Source organism: Pseudophryne corroboree, chromosome 3, assembly GCF_028390025.1.
Source record: "Pseudophryne corroboree isolate aPseCor3 chromosome 3, aPseCor3.hap2, whole genome shotgun sequence".
Taxonomy (NCBI): domain Eukaryota; kingdom Metazoa; phylum Chordata; class Amphibia; order Anura; family Myobatrachidae; genus Pseudophryne; species Pseudophryne corroboree.
In genome coordinates, this window is record NC_086446.1 from 458,482,015 (window position 1) to 458,499,317 (window position 17,303).

The following is a 17,303-nucleotide window of genomic DNA, read 5'->3' on the forward strand; positions in this document are numbered from 1 at the left end:
CCAATCAGGGAAGCGGCCGCAGAGGGAAGCGGCCGCAGCAGTCGCTCCTGATTGGCTGCCGCTGCAGCTTCCCTGATTGGCTGCCGGTCCGCCAGCTCTGATTGGCTGGCGGCCGGCGCTACATTTGAAGTGCTGCGCGCGTTCTACTTGTTCATGGCTGCTGCCCGCCTAAATGAGTAAGTATTATTACTTACACACCAACCCTCCTGCCGCCGCGCATGCGCAGAATAATCCCGTGAATCCCGGGATTGGATGCTCCAATCCCGGGATTCAAATCCCGGCATTTTTGGGCCCAAATCCCGGGATCCCGCCGATCCCGGGATTGGCCTCCCTAAATAGGACTATGGAGCTAAATAGATGGCTGGAATGATACAGGATGTGATTAAAGGATAATGTAGCCAGGGAGCTAGCACAGAGGCGTACTACTCCGTACCTGTCATGGCCACAACTCACTATTGCCATCTTTGTGTCTCCTAGGTGACAGCAGCTGCTGTAGAAAATGGGGAACAACTGTCCTCGCTATATTTTCAGTAGAAAGCATGACTAAAGGAAACACCAAGTACACAGCTACTTTAAGCTTCAGGATAAGCACAGGGGGCCTAATTCAGAATTGGTTGGAATTGCTTACACGGAGCAGCTTCTCCCAGCCTTGGAACTCCCCCAAAACGCATGATGACACACTTCTGTTTTGGGGAACATCGGCTGGTGCCACCCCCTGCCCACCCTCAAAGCAGACTGCCAATCACAGTCATACTGCATCTAACGGCGCAGGACCCTTACTACAAATGCGCAAAGTACCGAACGTTGTTACTTTGTGCTATGTGCCGCACCTCCAGCCACATCTGAATCACGCCCAGAGTGTCTGTACGAAGTGAGAGCAAAAGCCTTCTCTAGTTCCAGATGAAAAAGTGACTGGTTAATGTTTCTACTCTTTCTAACAGTCCCACATCACTGGTGGCTGCTCACAAATGCCATGCCAGCCAGTGACAGCTGTGTTTATATGCATTTAAGATTTGCAGCCCAGCCTCAAGGGTTCCTCATTTTCTGCCCATTAAAATGTACTCACCTCCCAAATACAGAGGCAAACAATTAGACAAGAGATGGCTTGTGAGCAACACCCAAAAGGTCTTTTATAGGGAAAGCAATCAATTTGCCGGCTGTTGGGATCCTGGCAGTTAAGATACCGACAGCCGGAATCCCGGTACACAGGGGCTATTCCCACTCGTGGGTGCCCATGACAACCATAGAGTGAGAATAGAATCTGTGGCGAGCGCAGAGAGTATCAAGCCTGTAGCGTGGCGAGTGCAGCGAGCCCGCAAGGGGACTTTTAGCACTTGCCCCGCTGCCGGCATTCTGGCGGGTGAGATTCTACTGTCGGGATCTTGACAGCCAGCATCCCGCCCGCCGGTAAATACTATATATTTCTTTTGTAGCTTTGTTTGGGAGCAACCAAAACAATGTTAGGTAAAAAGCTTTGAAACAAAAACATAAAATAAATGCCCATATACAGGGTTGTCACTATGCTTGGTGACACCCGTTGCAGGCGAAATACCCCATGCACGTACTGCTAAAAAGGGCATGGCTTCGCGGCCCGTGCATGTTTTCATCACTCCGGGGGCCCTGGAACTGTTGGGCTGGTCCTGGAGACTGTCTGCAGTGCCGGATCCTACATTGTGACGGGCCGAGTGCTGCATGTAATGTTACAGTGCAGCATCTGACTCCTGTCACTGAGGAAGAGCCGGCATTTTGGTATTACCCGTCGTTGGGGAACACCCAGGTGCGGCCCGCATCCCTGTAGTGACGCCACTGTCCATATAACACATGGTACAAGGTCAGTTACAATATTAATGCCATATACAGTTTGTATACAAAACAGAAAGCTAATCTGTGTATATCTAGCAAATGAAAGCATGAGGAGCTTCATTTGCTAGATGCATTCAAGTATCGATGGTGACAATAACACCTAACAATTGTGTGTATTTATTTGCAATTGATAATGTGGCTGCCTAAAGCTGGGTACACACTGGGTTCCAACATCAGAATGAATGCCCTTGAGCAGGGATTGCCCGTACACACTAGAATGAGTTAATGAAGGTCGCAACGATCACTGGGGGTCATTCCGACTTGATCACTCGCTGCCGATTTTCACAGGGTAGCGATCAGGTGAAAAAAAACTGCATTTCTGCGCATGCGTTTGGCCCGCAATGCGCATGCGAGACGTACGGGTACAAAGCTCTTTGTGGTTGTGTTCAGGTTCTAGCAAAGTTTTCCTTCGCACTGACGTCCGCAAGAAGATTGACAGGAAGGGGGCGTTTCTGGGTGTCAACTGACCATTTTCAGGGAGTGTTTGCAAAAATGCAGGCGTGTCTGAAAAAAAAAACCGCAGGCGTGGCTGGGCATTCGCTGGGCAGGTGTATGACGTCAAATCCGGACATGAATAGGCTGAAGTGATCGCAAGCGCTGAGTAGGTTCAGAGCTACTCTGAAACTGCACAAACTTTTTTTGCAGAGCTCGGCTGCACAAGCGTTCGCACTTCTGCTAAGCTAAAATACACTCCCCAGTGGGCGGTGGCATAGCGTTTGCACGGCTGCTAAAATACACTCCCCAGTGGGCGGTGGCATAGCGTTTGCACGGCTGCTAAAATTAGCTAGCGAGCGATCAACTCGGAATGACCCCCACTGTTCTGTCCTTCATTAGCATAAACTAGGTTGCTAGCGTTTCGCTAATTATGATGTGCAACACATCAAACCTAACAACAGTCACTAACAACTGCGGAAGCGGGCACTGAGCGATGGCAAGTTGTCGTTATGAAACGGCAAATCGGCCCAACATCGCTCCAGTGTGTACCCAGCTTTACAATAGTCACACACAGTCCTCCCACCACAACCAGCTACAATCCTCTACCATATCTAACTAGTTTTCCCTACACTTTTTATGTCATTTTTTTTAACAAAATTCCCACAATGTATAATGTGTCCACTTCATAAATATAAAATAATCACACCTAGAGAAGAGTAACATTTTCAGAACTGTTCTGCAAAACATGTGGCTGGTACAATTTTGCACATTTCCCCAACTAAGATTGGCTTTAAATCTGTCCGCCGGCACACACCGCAGATTCAGATGTCTGTTAACCTACAAGATCAGTACAGGGATTTTTTGTCTTGTATAAAGTTTCACAGTACAGCATTAGTATTTTGCTTTTCTCTATTCATAACCCTCATTTTGCTTTAGAACGGTTCAACAAATACTATTCTTTAACTATAACAAAATATTTATCTAAAGTTCATATTTGTTATGAACACAACATTTAGTCCATATTCCATTGGAACTTTTGAAACATTTATTAGAAAATGAGGATATTAGGCAGTAACATAGACTTCTAGTAGCCCTCCTACACTATGCATCCTGTAGAAGACAGTCAGAGGCAGTCCAAAGTTGATGATAGAAAACCAAGCTGAAGATCCATAGAATTCACGTTCCAGACCATTCGTATACTGAGGGTGTTCTCCAAAAGCTGACATGGCCCATAACTGAAAGAGAAAAGCAACAACGAAAAGTAATATTATACTACCCTTATGAATAGTATTCTATGCATTAAAAAGTATGAGTGATTTCATTACTTGGCTGTAATTGGTATTGCCTGTTTTGAAGTATAGTTTATGGAGCATACATGGCCAGGTGTAAGGTAAAACAGGGCAATTTAACACTAAATCAGCTGTTAGTTGATGTTGAAAGTACAAATTGTAATTTTGTAAGAACAGTTAAACACCAGACAGAAAAAAAAGAAAAGGCAGATGCACTCAATAGTATTAAGCACTACTAATGAGAATAATTATAAACTCTGCAATCTAACATAGTCAAAACTGAGGTGCTTAACATTATTTTTGGGCTCTCCAACTGCCACCAGGTGAACTCATCTGGTAGGTCCCTAACACCAAGGTTCAAGTCCAGGCCATGGGACCCCCAAAGCCAGCACGGGCCAACTGCCCCAAGCAGAGGCATAGCTAGATAGGAGGGGACCTCTCCCATAGCCGGCAGCGCTGCTGTTAGTGCTCTGAGTACTAAGACTCTACAGCGCATGCACAGGACTCCGAAAAAATGTCCACCAGACCATTTTATTTCGGAGGCCTACGCATGCGCTGTAGACTCTGGCACTGTGCCAGAGTCTAGTGCTCAGTGCACTAGCAGCGGCGCTGCCGGCTATGGGAGAGGAGGGAGTGCACACACAGTCACCGATGGATGCCGAAAAAGTGAGTATAGAAGAAATGGGTGCGGTGTGGGCCCCCTCTGGACCCAGGGGCCCATGTGCACCGCACACACTGCACCCATTATAGTTACACCTCTGGCCCCAAGACATTACACTAGTGAGAAGTTAAAGTGTTAGTAAGTGTTATAAGTAAGAAGCAAAAGCTATGTGTTAAGTGTGCTACATAGGTGAGATGTAATAATTAGAATGTTAAAGGTATTACACTGGTAGAAAAATAATTAGCATTTTTTATTTTCACGCACCGTAGGGTTTTCAACTCTGAAAACCCTGCAGTGTGTGAAAATAAAAAAAACCCTGCAACCATTTATTTAAAATTGGATACCGCGGGTATCAGGAGTGTGTATTCCCGCGGTAATCTAGAATCGGGCATGAGTTCCGCAAGTTTTTTTCCCACCTCGCTAAACCTTGTACCCAATTGAATTCCCCCCTAAGAGTGTGTTTGTGTAATTACAACTGAGGCATGCAGCATGGACATGTAAATAGCCTTCTCAGTAGCCATATCATTTCTGGGTGACTGAGGGCCTTTGTTCCAAATATACACTGATGATCAGAAGCAGGGGTGTAAGTTCATACCTCGCTACACCTTGTGCCCAATTGAATTCCCCCTTAGAGCTATGTGTGCTGATGTTAGGAGCTTAAAAGATACAATTCCTGCACTAAGGGGATCATTCCGAGTTGTTCGCTCGTTGTCGTTTTTAGCAGAATTGCGATCTGGCTAAAACCCGACAGTTCTGCGCATGCGTATGGGCCGCAGGGCGCACGCGCTAAGCAATTTCACACAAAACTATGCAATTTTACACAGGGCCGAGCGACGCTTTTCAGCCGCTCTGCTGATCGGTGAGTGATTGACATGAAGTGGGTGTTTCTGGGTGGTAACTGAGCGTTTTCCGGGAGTGTGCTAAAAAACACAGGCGTGTCAGGTAAAAACGCAGGCGTGCCAGGGGAAACGGGGGAGTGGCTGGCTGAACACTGGGCGTGTATGTGACGTCAAACCAGGAACCAAACAGTCTGCAGTGATCGCAATCTAGGAGTAGGTCTGGAGCTACTCAGAAACTGCAGGGAAATATTTATTAGCAGAACTGCTAACCTTTTGTTCGCACTTCTGCTAAGCTAAGATACACTCCCAGGGGGCAGCGGCCTAGCGTGTGCATTGCTGCTAATAGCAGCTAGCGAGCAATCAACTTGGAATGAGGGCCTAAATGCAATAATAACAAGGGATGGTCTGGATATTGTGATAATTACGGAGTCATAATGCAATGACAATCATGACTGGGACATAGATTACCGGGCTATACTTTATTTATAGAGGACAGAATGGGAAAAAGTGGAGGAGGAATAGCAATGTGTATATACTAGGATTTTTCAATAAATAAGGTGAGAGGCCTTGTTAGTTGCTACATGTATAATGTTCTCTATTTCATTATAATTTCCCACCAGGCCAGAGCAGGTAGACCATTGCTTCCCCTCACGGCAATTGGACTGCTCCTATCAGACAGGAAACAGGTAGGAGAGTTGTACTAATGGAGTGCAGTCTAAAGAGTGAAATGTTACCAGTCATGTACATTTTGCAGATGCCACAAAGGTATGCAACAGGATAGATACATCAGGAGGAGTAATACAAATGATTGAGGATCTAGGAAGACCCGGAATGGGCAAGAACGTGGCAACTACAGTTTAATGTCAAAACATGTAAAATCTTGCACTTGGGTCTCAAAAACCCAAAAGCTAAATATACTATCAAGGGTACTATAATGGAAACAACAGAGGAGGAAAGAGATTTTGGAGTCTCTATTTCAGATGACTTGAAGGCAGTTAAGCAATGAGAAAGGCAAGTCAGATGCTTGGTTGCATAGGGAAAGGAAGCCGTAGCAGGAAGCAAGAAGTAATAATGGCACTGTATAGGTCATTGGTATGGCCTCATCACGAGTACTGCGGAGCTCTGGAACCATATTTCCAGAAGGATATAAATACCTTACAGCAGTGTTCTCCAACCTCGATTCTCAAGGGACACTAACAGTCCAGGTTTTAAGGATATCCATGCTTGAGCACAGATGGTTAAAAGCAAAATAATTGAAGTACTAGTCGAGTCACCTATGCTCAAGTATGGCTGTTCTGAAAACCTGGATTGTTTTATGCCTTGCAGACCAAGGTCGGGGAACACTGCATTAGAGACTGTACAAAGAAGGGCAACTAAAGTAGTGCATGGCCTTACATCACAAAACTTTTCAGGAAAGATTAAAAGTTCTTAATGTGTGTATGTATATATATATATATATATATATATATATATTGTAGGGAAAGGATGGACATGATAGAAACTTTCAAATATATAAAGGGTTTTAAGAAGGTTCAGAAGGGAAACTTCAAAGGAAGAGAAGTATTAGAACATGAGGGCATGCACTATAACTTGAACACGGCAAAGTAAAATAAATTTGAAGTGAAATTACTTTACAGAAAGGGTAGTGGATAATAGAATAGCCTCCCATCAGATGTGGTAGAGGCTAATACAGTAGAACAAGTTAAATATGCTTGGGGATAAGAATTTAAACGCTTGGAACATGCTTGGGGATAGGAATAGCCTTAAAAAAATGGTCAGACTAGTTCTTTGTATCTTTTTGAAGTTGCCAAAAGGTTTGCCATGTGAAGTCCCATAGTCAAGATTATAGGGCCTAATATTTTGCACTGTTGTGAGCAGATAGTCGCCGCCCATAGAGGAGTGTATTTTTGCTTTGCAACTGTGCGATCGCATGTGCAGCCGGGCAGTACAAACAATATTTGTGCAGTGTCTGAGTTGCCCAGAACTTACTCAGCCCTTGCGATCACTTCAGCCTGATCGGTACCGGAATTGACGTCAGACACCCACCCTGCAAACGCTTGGACACGCCTGCGTTTTTCCAAACACTCCCAGAAAATGGTCAGTTGACCCCCACTAACGCCTCCTTCCTGTCAATCTACTTGCGATCGGCTGTGTGAATGGATTCTTTGTTAAACCCATCGCACAACAACGATCAGCTTTGTACCCGTGTGACGCATCTGCGCATTGCGGTGCATACGTATGCACAGTTCTGACCTAATCACAGCGCAGCGAAAAAACCTAGCGTGCGATCAGGTCTGAATGACCCTCATAGTGTACCCCAGATAGGATGTAAGAGAGAATTGGATTTTTGTATTCACTGTGAAATTCCTTCCCTGTAATACATCTGGGTGACACTGCGATCCTTCCTTGATTGGTTGTTGTTGTTGTTTTTTCTATGTTCTATTTGTTTTTTTGTTACATTTACATCTTTTAGTTGTCCTCCCTCCGTGCAGCTTTGTTATGCAATAAACTGAGGTCAGGTGCAGGAAGGAGGTGTTTTAAAGGTTCATGTAGGGGCGAAGCTTAATATTTAACTTATACTCATGCCTATACTCATGTGCCAGCCCTGTACCCATAGTCAAGACTACAGTTTTCCTCAGATGGATTACAAATAGTTTTTGAGAGTAGAAAACTCCAATTTTTGCTCTACAATAAGATTTCCAGCTATGCGCAGTATGAGATATTTGTGTGTAGCTTCTCAGAAACCAAGTTGAAGACCTATAAATGATAACCCTGTCCCTGCATGAACTCTTACCCACGTTTGTTATATTGTCTGTAACATAAGTAAACGTATCATTTCATTGCGTTACTATGGCTCAGATAAACATTCACTATATAAAAGCTGCTTGATTTGAATGCACAGTGACCTAAAATGATGGAAGAGAAATGGATGGTCATTGGAGAGAAATTAACTCACCATGATATTGCAGAACACTAGGAAGAGTGCAATCTCCTTCACCAGTCTGCGGCTCATACTGAGATGTCCAAAACTTTGCAAATAGGCCAAGGAGACTCTGCGTATCTCCAGCATGGACATCCTACGAGGTGCTTCGTCCGGTTCCTCTTTACTCTCCATATTTGGCGCTGTGCATACGTGTCCCTTATGCTCTTTTGTCATGCCCTCTATTATGAAAATATTTTGAAACACATGTTGCAAGATCATGAGGATTGAGTATGCCAGGTTTATGCTGTTCAGAACGTTCCATGAACCTGTGGCTACAATAGCAACAATGGAATAATAGGAGATGGTGAATTGTCCAAGGGCAGCTCCCAGCAAGAGTATAATCTCAAGACTACGGGTGTAGTTTTTAGGTGCACAACTCTGGCTTATGTACTTGTGGTCCCGATGACAGTTTTTCTCCATACTAACTTTTCTCTTTGTTGTCCGCGTATGATGATTGGGTTCCAGATGCTCCTTTTGCTCTTCTTTTTCAAGCTCCTGCATTGTAATATGTTCATTGTACTTTCCATTCTCTACCTGACTTCCATTATCCCAATCATTTCCCCCGTGTCTCCCACTATGCTTCTCGATATCCTCCTGTGCCTGCCAGTTATCCTCTTCTCCCTTTGTCTCTGTGTGCTCCCCTATATCTCTTTCCAAGTGCCCATGTGTTTTGCACATCTCCACATTCCTATGCCTGCACTCTTTTTTCACTTCTTGGCTATTTTCTCTCACCTTTCCTTCACTATCTTCATTATGCTCACTATCGTGTTCTGTTATATCCAGACGTTTCTCCCTGAAGGTTTGTGCAATTATTCCTATAAAACAGGAGATGACCATGATTGGTAGTATTGTGTCACTGAACCCATAGTATAGAATGAAGGAGCTGGTGGTTGCAGTTCCTGCTGAGGCTTGTACCTGATACAAGATGAAGATGCTAATTCCCATTAGCAAAGCAGCAGCTCCAAGAATTGGACCATAAAGGACCTCTTGCAGACGAAAGCTGGGGTGGGAGAAATCAGAGGGAAGGACATCTTTCCTGCCAACATTCCTCCACATTATATAAAGCATAGACGCACATATAAGACTGTACTCCAAGTTGAATGGGTATAAGATCACATATCCTCGCTGAAAGGTCCTACATATTGATAAGCTTTGGCACAAGCACTTGCTGCTTTCAACTACAGGTAAGGAAAAAGACACTGGATTACTTGTAGTGCATGGCATGCAACACCTGACAAAGTAACAATGAATGAATTGCATACAGTATTTGTGTGACTTTGGGCCAATGTCACTTGCCTGTTGTGCTGTTTGGAACTAAACCCTGCATTTCCCGGTGAACAGAATCATTTATAACTGCCAGGAGCCAAAGCAATAAGTTGGTGGCCAATGTCAGCATAATGCCACACCTGGAAGCAAAATTGAGATGAGTGGATACAAATTGGTATTTTAATCTTTAAGTTTCTTAACAAGCAGGTATCACATAATGGCCCTCATTCCGAGTTGATCGGTCGGTATTTTTCATCGCATCGCAATGAAAATCCGCTTAGTACGCATGCGCAATATTCGCACTGCGACTGCGCCAAGTAATTTAACAATGAAGATAGTATTTTTACTCACGGCTTTTTCATCGCTCCGGCGATCGTAATGTGATTGACAGGAAATGGGTGTTACTGGGCGGAAACACGGCGTTTTAGGGACGTGTGGATGAAAACGCTACCGTTTCCGGAAAAAACGCAGGAGTGGCTGGAGAAACGGAGGAGTGTCTGGGCGAACGCTGGGTGTGTTTGTGACGTCAAACCAGGAACGACAAGCACTGAACTGATCGCACAGGCAGAGTAAGTCTGAAGCTACTCTGAAACTGCAAAGTAGTTTGTAATCGCAATATTGCGAATACATCGGTCGCAATTTTAAGAAGCTAAGATACACTCCCAGTAGGCGTAGGCTTAGCGTGTGTAACTCTGCTAAATTCGCCTTGCGACCGATCAACTCGGAATGAGGGCCAAAGTGTAGTAAGCCATTTTATGAGTTGCACATTCTTTGCTATAATACAGTAGCTACAATAACTCTATATCCAAAATAATGAAACACTTCATAAGCTGTGCACCTACCATGCAGCTTTTGAGATGTCTGTACAAAACCGTTTTTGTTTAGAGGAACCATCCTACATGAGCTGTCCTAAAAAATCTCAACACGCTGGCTTAAGCTGTCCAAACATCATCCCATGTGAGTCGTCTCACGATTTCCCTAGAACTTTCCTGCAGCTCCCTGACAGTCCCGCACAAACGATTTGGTGTTTTTATGACACACAATGTGCATACGATGTGCACAAGATCTTCTCGATCCATCGTATGCATCAGATAAAACATATACTCAAATGACGACCCATCAAACTATGCATTGTATGTCCATAAAACGCGGTACGATGTGCATACATGTACGACGGATAATATTGGCTGCACGTATGATCAGAGGATGCCACATTCGACCCACAGGACCGCATATCACATCGTAATCGTACCCAAATAATGCATGATGTGCACATGATGCATCAATCGAGACGTCTAAATCGTGTATTCGTACCTAAAATCACTCTAGCGTATGGCCAGCTTTACAGCACTGGATACTACTTCTCCAGGGCTGTAATACTGAAGAGGTTCTATTAATTCACAACTCAAAAGCTGATTTTGAGTCGCAAGCAAAGTGGAGGTTGTGGGCAACCACGAGGTCTGAATTACAACTTTATGCTAATACGAGAATACATAGGACTGATGGGCGGATCTGTGCATCTACAAGTGGAAACCAGTACCACTCAGTGATTTTATGCCAGTTGCCGCAACTGTTATCATTAATACCATGCTAGGTGCAAGAGATTGCCAGAAACAGGCTACCATTCCCCTGTCCGCAGGACTCAACATTGTACAGTGTTTTAGATACATTCCCATGTAAATCCCATTACAATAACACAAGGCAGGGCGGTTCCGTACGCTCACATCACACCCTTAATTCGCCTCGTCACAATACTCCCACTCAACACATGATGAGGTCACATCTCCTATGATATCATTATTTTACACAAATGCCAAGCACACTTAACCATCTCTCATCTTACCAAACTTTGCCTGAATCTAACCTATGCTACATACAGTAGATCACAGACACCTCATACTGGGGTATATTCCTGCTTTGCCCCTTTACTGAGACGAAGCAGGAGGCAGTGCCAACGAAGTGTATTAACATCTTATCTGCCAGAGTGGGGAAAAGGAAACTCCCCCCTCCTGCGATCCCATTCGCTGATGCACTGTGCCTCTCCTGCCAGCCAGCTCCATTGGGCATGTGCAAGATCTCCCATGCAGCCTGGTGCCATCAGCCGCTGCAGCCACATACACTGCTGTGGTGGCACAACGACAGCTGCAGCTGTCGGAGTGGTCAGTGCCACTGACCGTTCATACATTGGCTGGCACTTTGGTGCAATATCTTATAGATAGCAGTGCCGATAATGCGCCCCCGTAATTTCACACACATCACCACATTAATACATGGGGAAGAAGCGGTATCATCGCACATGTTTACCATCACTTTGTATTTCCCGACCCCTTCATCCTCTACAGATTTCTTTTTACCCACCTGCTTAGATTATGTTGGACCTGGATACAATCCCTGCAGGAAAGCCACAGAAGACATGTCTGCAAGAGAAGCACACACACAGTCACACTTAATGACTACCCAGCAGGGGCGTAAAGTCATACCAGGCACCCGGCTGCAAAATAGAAGGCAGTGGTCACCCCCCCAACCCCCCCTCCCACCCCCCGGCTTGCACATGTGCTGACGTCCTAGATACTTACCAATGGTACATTTGGGAGAAGAAATATTCTTTATTGCAGCTACTTGTGACAAAAAGGAATCTTTAGAATAAATAGAGCCATGATGGCTATTATGAAAGCTTGTAGAAAAATAAAACTGAGAGATAAATTATCAGCCATTCAGTTTCTGCCTTACATGTTACAGTCTGTGTTTGAAAAATGACAGCTAGGAATGGATTGGTTGGTACATTATCTCTCACAATTTTATCTTCCTCCTAGGGATGGCCATCGGTGTGTTTCGCATCGATGGTTGCAATCGAGGGTGAAACTGTGAGTGGCCATCAATGGTCAATAACTATGCTATGGGAGACCATCGATGGTTTCACTCATCGATGGCCATCACTGTTATGTCTGTGAATGACCCAATGGCCAATCACAGACCAGGGGCGGGGCTTCACGGTGCTTGGGGCGGAGCCATGTTCCGTGTCCCAGCATCTTAAAAAACAAAAAACTATTCGTTTAGGCTAAGCCATCAATGGAGAGAAACCATTTGGTTCTCTCCCATCATGGCAAAACTATTTGACATCAGCCGTAAACCATCGATGATTACGAATCATCGATGGTCAATGGCCATCCCTACTCCCTCCAAGCTACAACACAAGCTGTAGCTTACTATATACTGTACAAACTTTGACCTGCTGTCACACATTCCACGAGTCTTCAGCTCAAGGGGGCTGCAAAAGGTGTTTGTGAACAAGGACAGCAGTCAGCAGTGACTGTAGCAAATCACTATGAAATGAGTGGAGAGAGATCTGTCCTAGTTCAGCAGCCCCCAGGGTCTTTCTTTCTTGGTGCCCCTCTGACAGCTGGAGCTAATATATGCTGCACAATCTGTAAATCGAAGCCATATCTATATATTAAGTTAGTTGTGGGGTGAACTTTTGGGGCGTGAAGCTCCTTGGATTACCCTAGCTGGGCACTTTGGGGCATTACCATCTTACATTTATTTACTCACATATATATATAATATCACTGTGTTTGTTTTTTTATATATGCAACATTTTCATACAGCTTTCACTTTTAACATTGATCATCTGGGATCAGTATGCGATCCTGGCGGATGGGGTACCAGCGGTCACAATATCGACGCCGGCATCCCTACGGTGAATATCCTGACAGGGGTGAGATAAGTATTAAAACCTTCCCCCAGTGGTGCCTAACCCTAAGCTCCCCTCCCTGCAGCCTAACTAATCCCCCCCCCCCTCCCCCTCAGCAGCCTAACACTACTGCCCCAAGTGGTGCCTAAGCATCACTCCCTCTCCCGCAGGCATACACTAACCCTCCTGGCTATACTTACCTTCGGTATTCTGGCTGTTGGGATTCCGATGTCAGGATCATGACCTTTTCTGTATACCGGCGTTGGTGTTCTGGCGGGTTTCAGGACTTCAGCAACGGTTTTCCAACTGCCAGGATCCCGACAGCTGGTATCAGGAACAGGGTTTTTATTTTTTTATTTTACCAGCAGTGCTGTGCTGCTCCAGTGAGACAGCAGACTGCTCCTGGGGCAATGTCTCTGACCCACCTGTCTGCCCACAGTTGGCTCCGACGCTGTGCGGATGAGTTCCAGTACCTGGGATCTCTCCTATGCCGGCTACTGTCTTAAACTCTCTTCTTTGCCATGCAGTGCTGCGACTAGCATGCAGTGCACTGTGCAAGCTATAGAGGTGAGCTGTTGGTGCTGTGTTTTTAAGCAGGCTATGATCCGTGCTGCCTCGCCAGCACCGACCAATAACAAGCTGCCGCCTACACATCATTGAGAAGACACACTGTAGTGTAGTGATGTAGTTCAGCATGTAGGGGATGTTGTACGAGTGATGTAATGCAGTGGATATGGGAATGTAGTGCAGTGATATAGTGCAATGTATGGGGACACACAGGGGGGCATGTAGTGGAACACGCTGCTGGGGGGTGGTCTTCAGTATGCCGAATGTCGGGATCCCAGCGCACAGTATACCGGTGCCGGAATCCCGACACCCGGCATACCAACAGGTATTCTCCCACGTGGGGGTCCACGACCCCCCTGGAGGGAGAATAAAATAGCGTGGCGCGCGTAGCCCGCAAGGGGCTCATTTGCGCTCGCCAAGCTGTCGGTATGCTGGCGGTCGGGCTCCCGGCGCCGGTGTGCTGGTCGCCGGGAGCCCGGCCGCCGGCAAACCAAACTACACCCCTGCTGGGGGGGGGGGGGGGGGGGCATGTGACGCTTAGGGCATTTGGGGCACATAGGGGAATATTGTCCAATAGTATCCCCTTTTTTTTCTCACATTTTTTGATAATATGATTATTTTGGTCTGACAGTGTTTGTTTGCATGGTTTTTTGTTTTTTTGTTTGGGGTGGGGGCGGGCGGCAAATTACCGCCTTGCCCCGGGTGATGAAAATCCTAGTTTCGGCCCTGATTTGCATTTCACTGAACTTGCAGTATAGTCTATGAACTGGGACAATTATTAAACATTGTATGCAATTGATTTTAGATACACTTCTGAACTGTGAGTAATGGCAAGTATTGACTGGCTCTGCTTCTCTTAAATACCAGAGGTTAGAGCAGGCTTGCACAGAAATGCGTCAAGCATTTTATTACATGTTTCATAAGTTATCAGTTGACTATATACAATTGGGACACAGTTCATAGCATTCTGGACTTTTGCCTATCAATATTCCACCTCGGCTCAGCACTATAGATTCATTCCAGGACAGATTAATCACAGCTGAGGATGCTGACAGCCAAACTCACAGAGGGATTGCTACAACTAGACTGTACTTCTATGGTAAGCACTGTGTCTGGACGTCCACCAGAGGGACTAACTCAAGATCCATAATAGCAAAACATCATTGCTGTGCAACCTTTTCCAGAATTATTATTATTATTATTATTATTATTATTATTATCATTAGCCTCCTGGTTTGAAGCAATCTACAGTAACTCAATTGCCACTAATTGGCTAATCTAGGGCCCGATTCAGACCTGATCGTTGTATGAAATCGCACAGCGGACGATTATCAAATGACTGCGCATGCATATGCAACGCAATGTGCAGGCGCACAGCCTAACAGCGACAGGATGGTGCAAACTTTTTGCTCGTTAGGCGTTCGCAAGGTAATTGACGGGAAGCGGATGTTTGGGGGTGGTAACTGTCCGTTTTCTGTGAGTGTCAGGAAAAACGCAGGCATTCCCAAGTGTTTTCAGGGCAGGCGTGTGACATCAACTCCGGACCCGATCAGCCTGTAAGACTAAGGTGGTCATTCCGAGTTGATCGCAAGCTGCATTCGTTCGCTGTGCAGCGATGAGGCAAAAAAAGGGCACTTCTGCGCATGCGTACTATTACAACAAACGATGTAGTTTCACACAGGGTCTTGCAAAGTTTTTCAGTCACACTGCTGGCCGCAGAGTGATTGACAGGATGAGGGAGTTTCTGGGTGTCAACTGAACGTTTTCAGGGAGTATTCGGAAAAACACAGGTGTGCCAAGACAAACGCAGGCAAGGCTAGGCGAACGCAGGGCGTGATTGTGCCGTCAAAACAGGAACTGAACAGTCTGAAGTGATCGCAAGCACTGAGTAAGTTTTGAGCTACTAAGAAACTGCACAATAAAAAATTTGCAGCCGCTCTGCGATCCTTTCGTTCGCACTTCTGCTAAGCTAAAATACACTCCCAGTGGGCGGCGGCATAGCGTTTGCACGGCTGCTAAAAACTGCTAGCGAGCGATCAACTCAGAATGATCCCCAAAGTCCTGGGCTATGCACAGGCTGGAAAAATCATTAGATGGTGAGTGACTTGCGAACAGATTTGCATATGTCCGCTGTCTGGCAAAGTTTTCGCACACGGTGTACACATGCATTCGCACACTTGCACAGGGCGGGTTTTCACTCTCTATGGGCGGCAGCTATCTGATCAAGACCTCTGCAAAAACGCATGGCAGCGATCAGGTCTGAATCGGGCCTTTAGTCTGTTTTCTGCACTAATGCAATTTTTGTTTTATTCATTTGTAAGTAGTATTTTTAATAAATTGTTATTTAGGTTCTGGAGGTAAAATAAGCTTGTTCAACTACTGTGCAGCCAACTTTGTGTTTATTTTTTAGAACTGGAGTGATTATGGTCATCTCATTGTGTTGTGTGGTGTGTTTGGGAAATAGTCTTATCTCTACTCTCCTGCTCTGTCCCCCTCTGTCCTCTCTCAGGTTTCCAGCTGCCTCTCCGCTATCTCCTCCTGGATGTCTGAGCGCTCTCTGAAGCTCAACATGGACAAAACTGAACTCATCATCTTCCCCCCATCCAGAGCAACACCCCCGATCAATATCTCCATCATTGTTGACAACACCACCATCTCCCCAGTTCCCCAACTCCACTGCCTGGGCGTCACTCTTGACTCCTCCCTCTCCTTTGCACCCCACATCCAAGCTCTGGCACAATCCTGTCGTTTCCAGCTACGCAACATTGCTCGTATCAGGCCATATCTCTCCCAGAATGCAACTAAACTCATCATCCACTCACTGGTCACCTCACGGCTTGACTACTGCAATGTTCTCCTCACTGGCCTCGCTTGCTCTCATCTTGCTCCCCTCCAATCTGTCCTGAACTCCGCAGCTAGGCTTATCTTCCTCTCCCGCCGCACCACATCTGCCACTCCCCTTCGACAAAATCTGCACTGGCTCCCATTCCCCTACAGAATCCTCTTCAAACTCCTCACCCTCACATACAAGGCCATCTTTAATTCCACTGCTCCCTACATCTCCAACCTCCTATCCCTTCATACTCCCTCCCGTCCCCTACGGTCAACCAATGACCGTCGCCTCTCCACCGGCCTGGTCACTGCTTCCCATGCTTGACTTCAAGACTATGCCCGTGCTGCACCCCTTTAGTGGAACGCACTCCCCCGCTCCATTAGACTCTCCCCGACCTTGCAAAGCTTCAAACGGGCACTAAAAACCCACCTGTTCATCACAGCATACCCTCCCGATGCATAACCTAGTCCTGATGCCTCTCCTCCATCCCCCTGCCTCATGCCTTGAACATCTCAGCTTTGCTTGCATACTGCCATCAGGCTACCTCCCGCTTGCCTGCACCTCTTGTCATCTGTCTGTCGCCCCTCCCCACTAGGTTGTTAGCTCTTCAGAGCAGGGCCCTCTTCCCACTTGTTATCTAAGCCCTCTTCTCAACACATTTCACTCGCAGCTCTCCCCTACTCAACGACCATCTTTACCCTGCTAGTAAAGGCTCATCTCCATCTATGGCCACCAACCCCTAGTAGTACGATGATCACTCCCTTACTACTTACATCTTAGCTGTATTATGTCTTGAGAATGTGTGGTGCTCTGTTACCTGTCCTCAATTTCTGTTATTTATTCACTGTAATGCTATGTTTTGTTTCCCTGTACTGT

The 17,303-nt window shown here is 45.9% G+C and overlaps 1 protein-coding gene across 1 annotated transcript in view; it reads right to left on the bottom strand.

Annotated features, from left to right (window-relative positions):
- Positions 1–3,325: 3,325 nt before the first annotated feature.
- OTOP3 (otopetrin 3) overlaps positions 3,326–17,303 on the bottom strand; it is an 84,723-nt gene continuing 70,745 nt past the window's right edge. Inside the window, exons 4-7 of the mRNA XM_063960668.1 lie at positions 11,695–11,753; positions 9,367–9,476; positions 8,044–9,248; positions 3,326–3,533 (exon numbers count right to left, since the gene is read on the bottom strand). Coding sequence (XP_063816738.1) covers positions 3,363–3,533; positions 8,044–9,248; positions 9,367–9,476; positions 11,695–11,753 — 1,545 coding nt within the window. The 3' untranslated portion in view covers positions 3,326–3,362. The remainder of the gene's footprint in view (positions 3,534–8,043; positions 9,249–9,366; positions 9,477–11,694; positions 11,754–17,303) is intronic.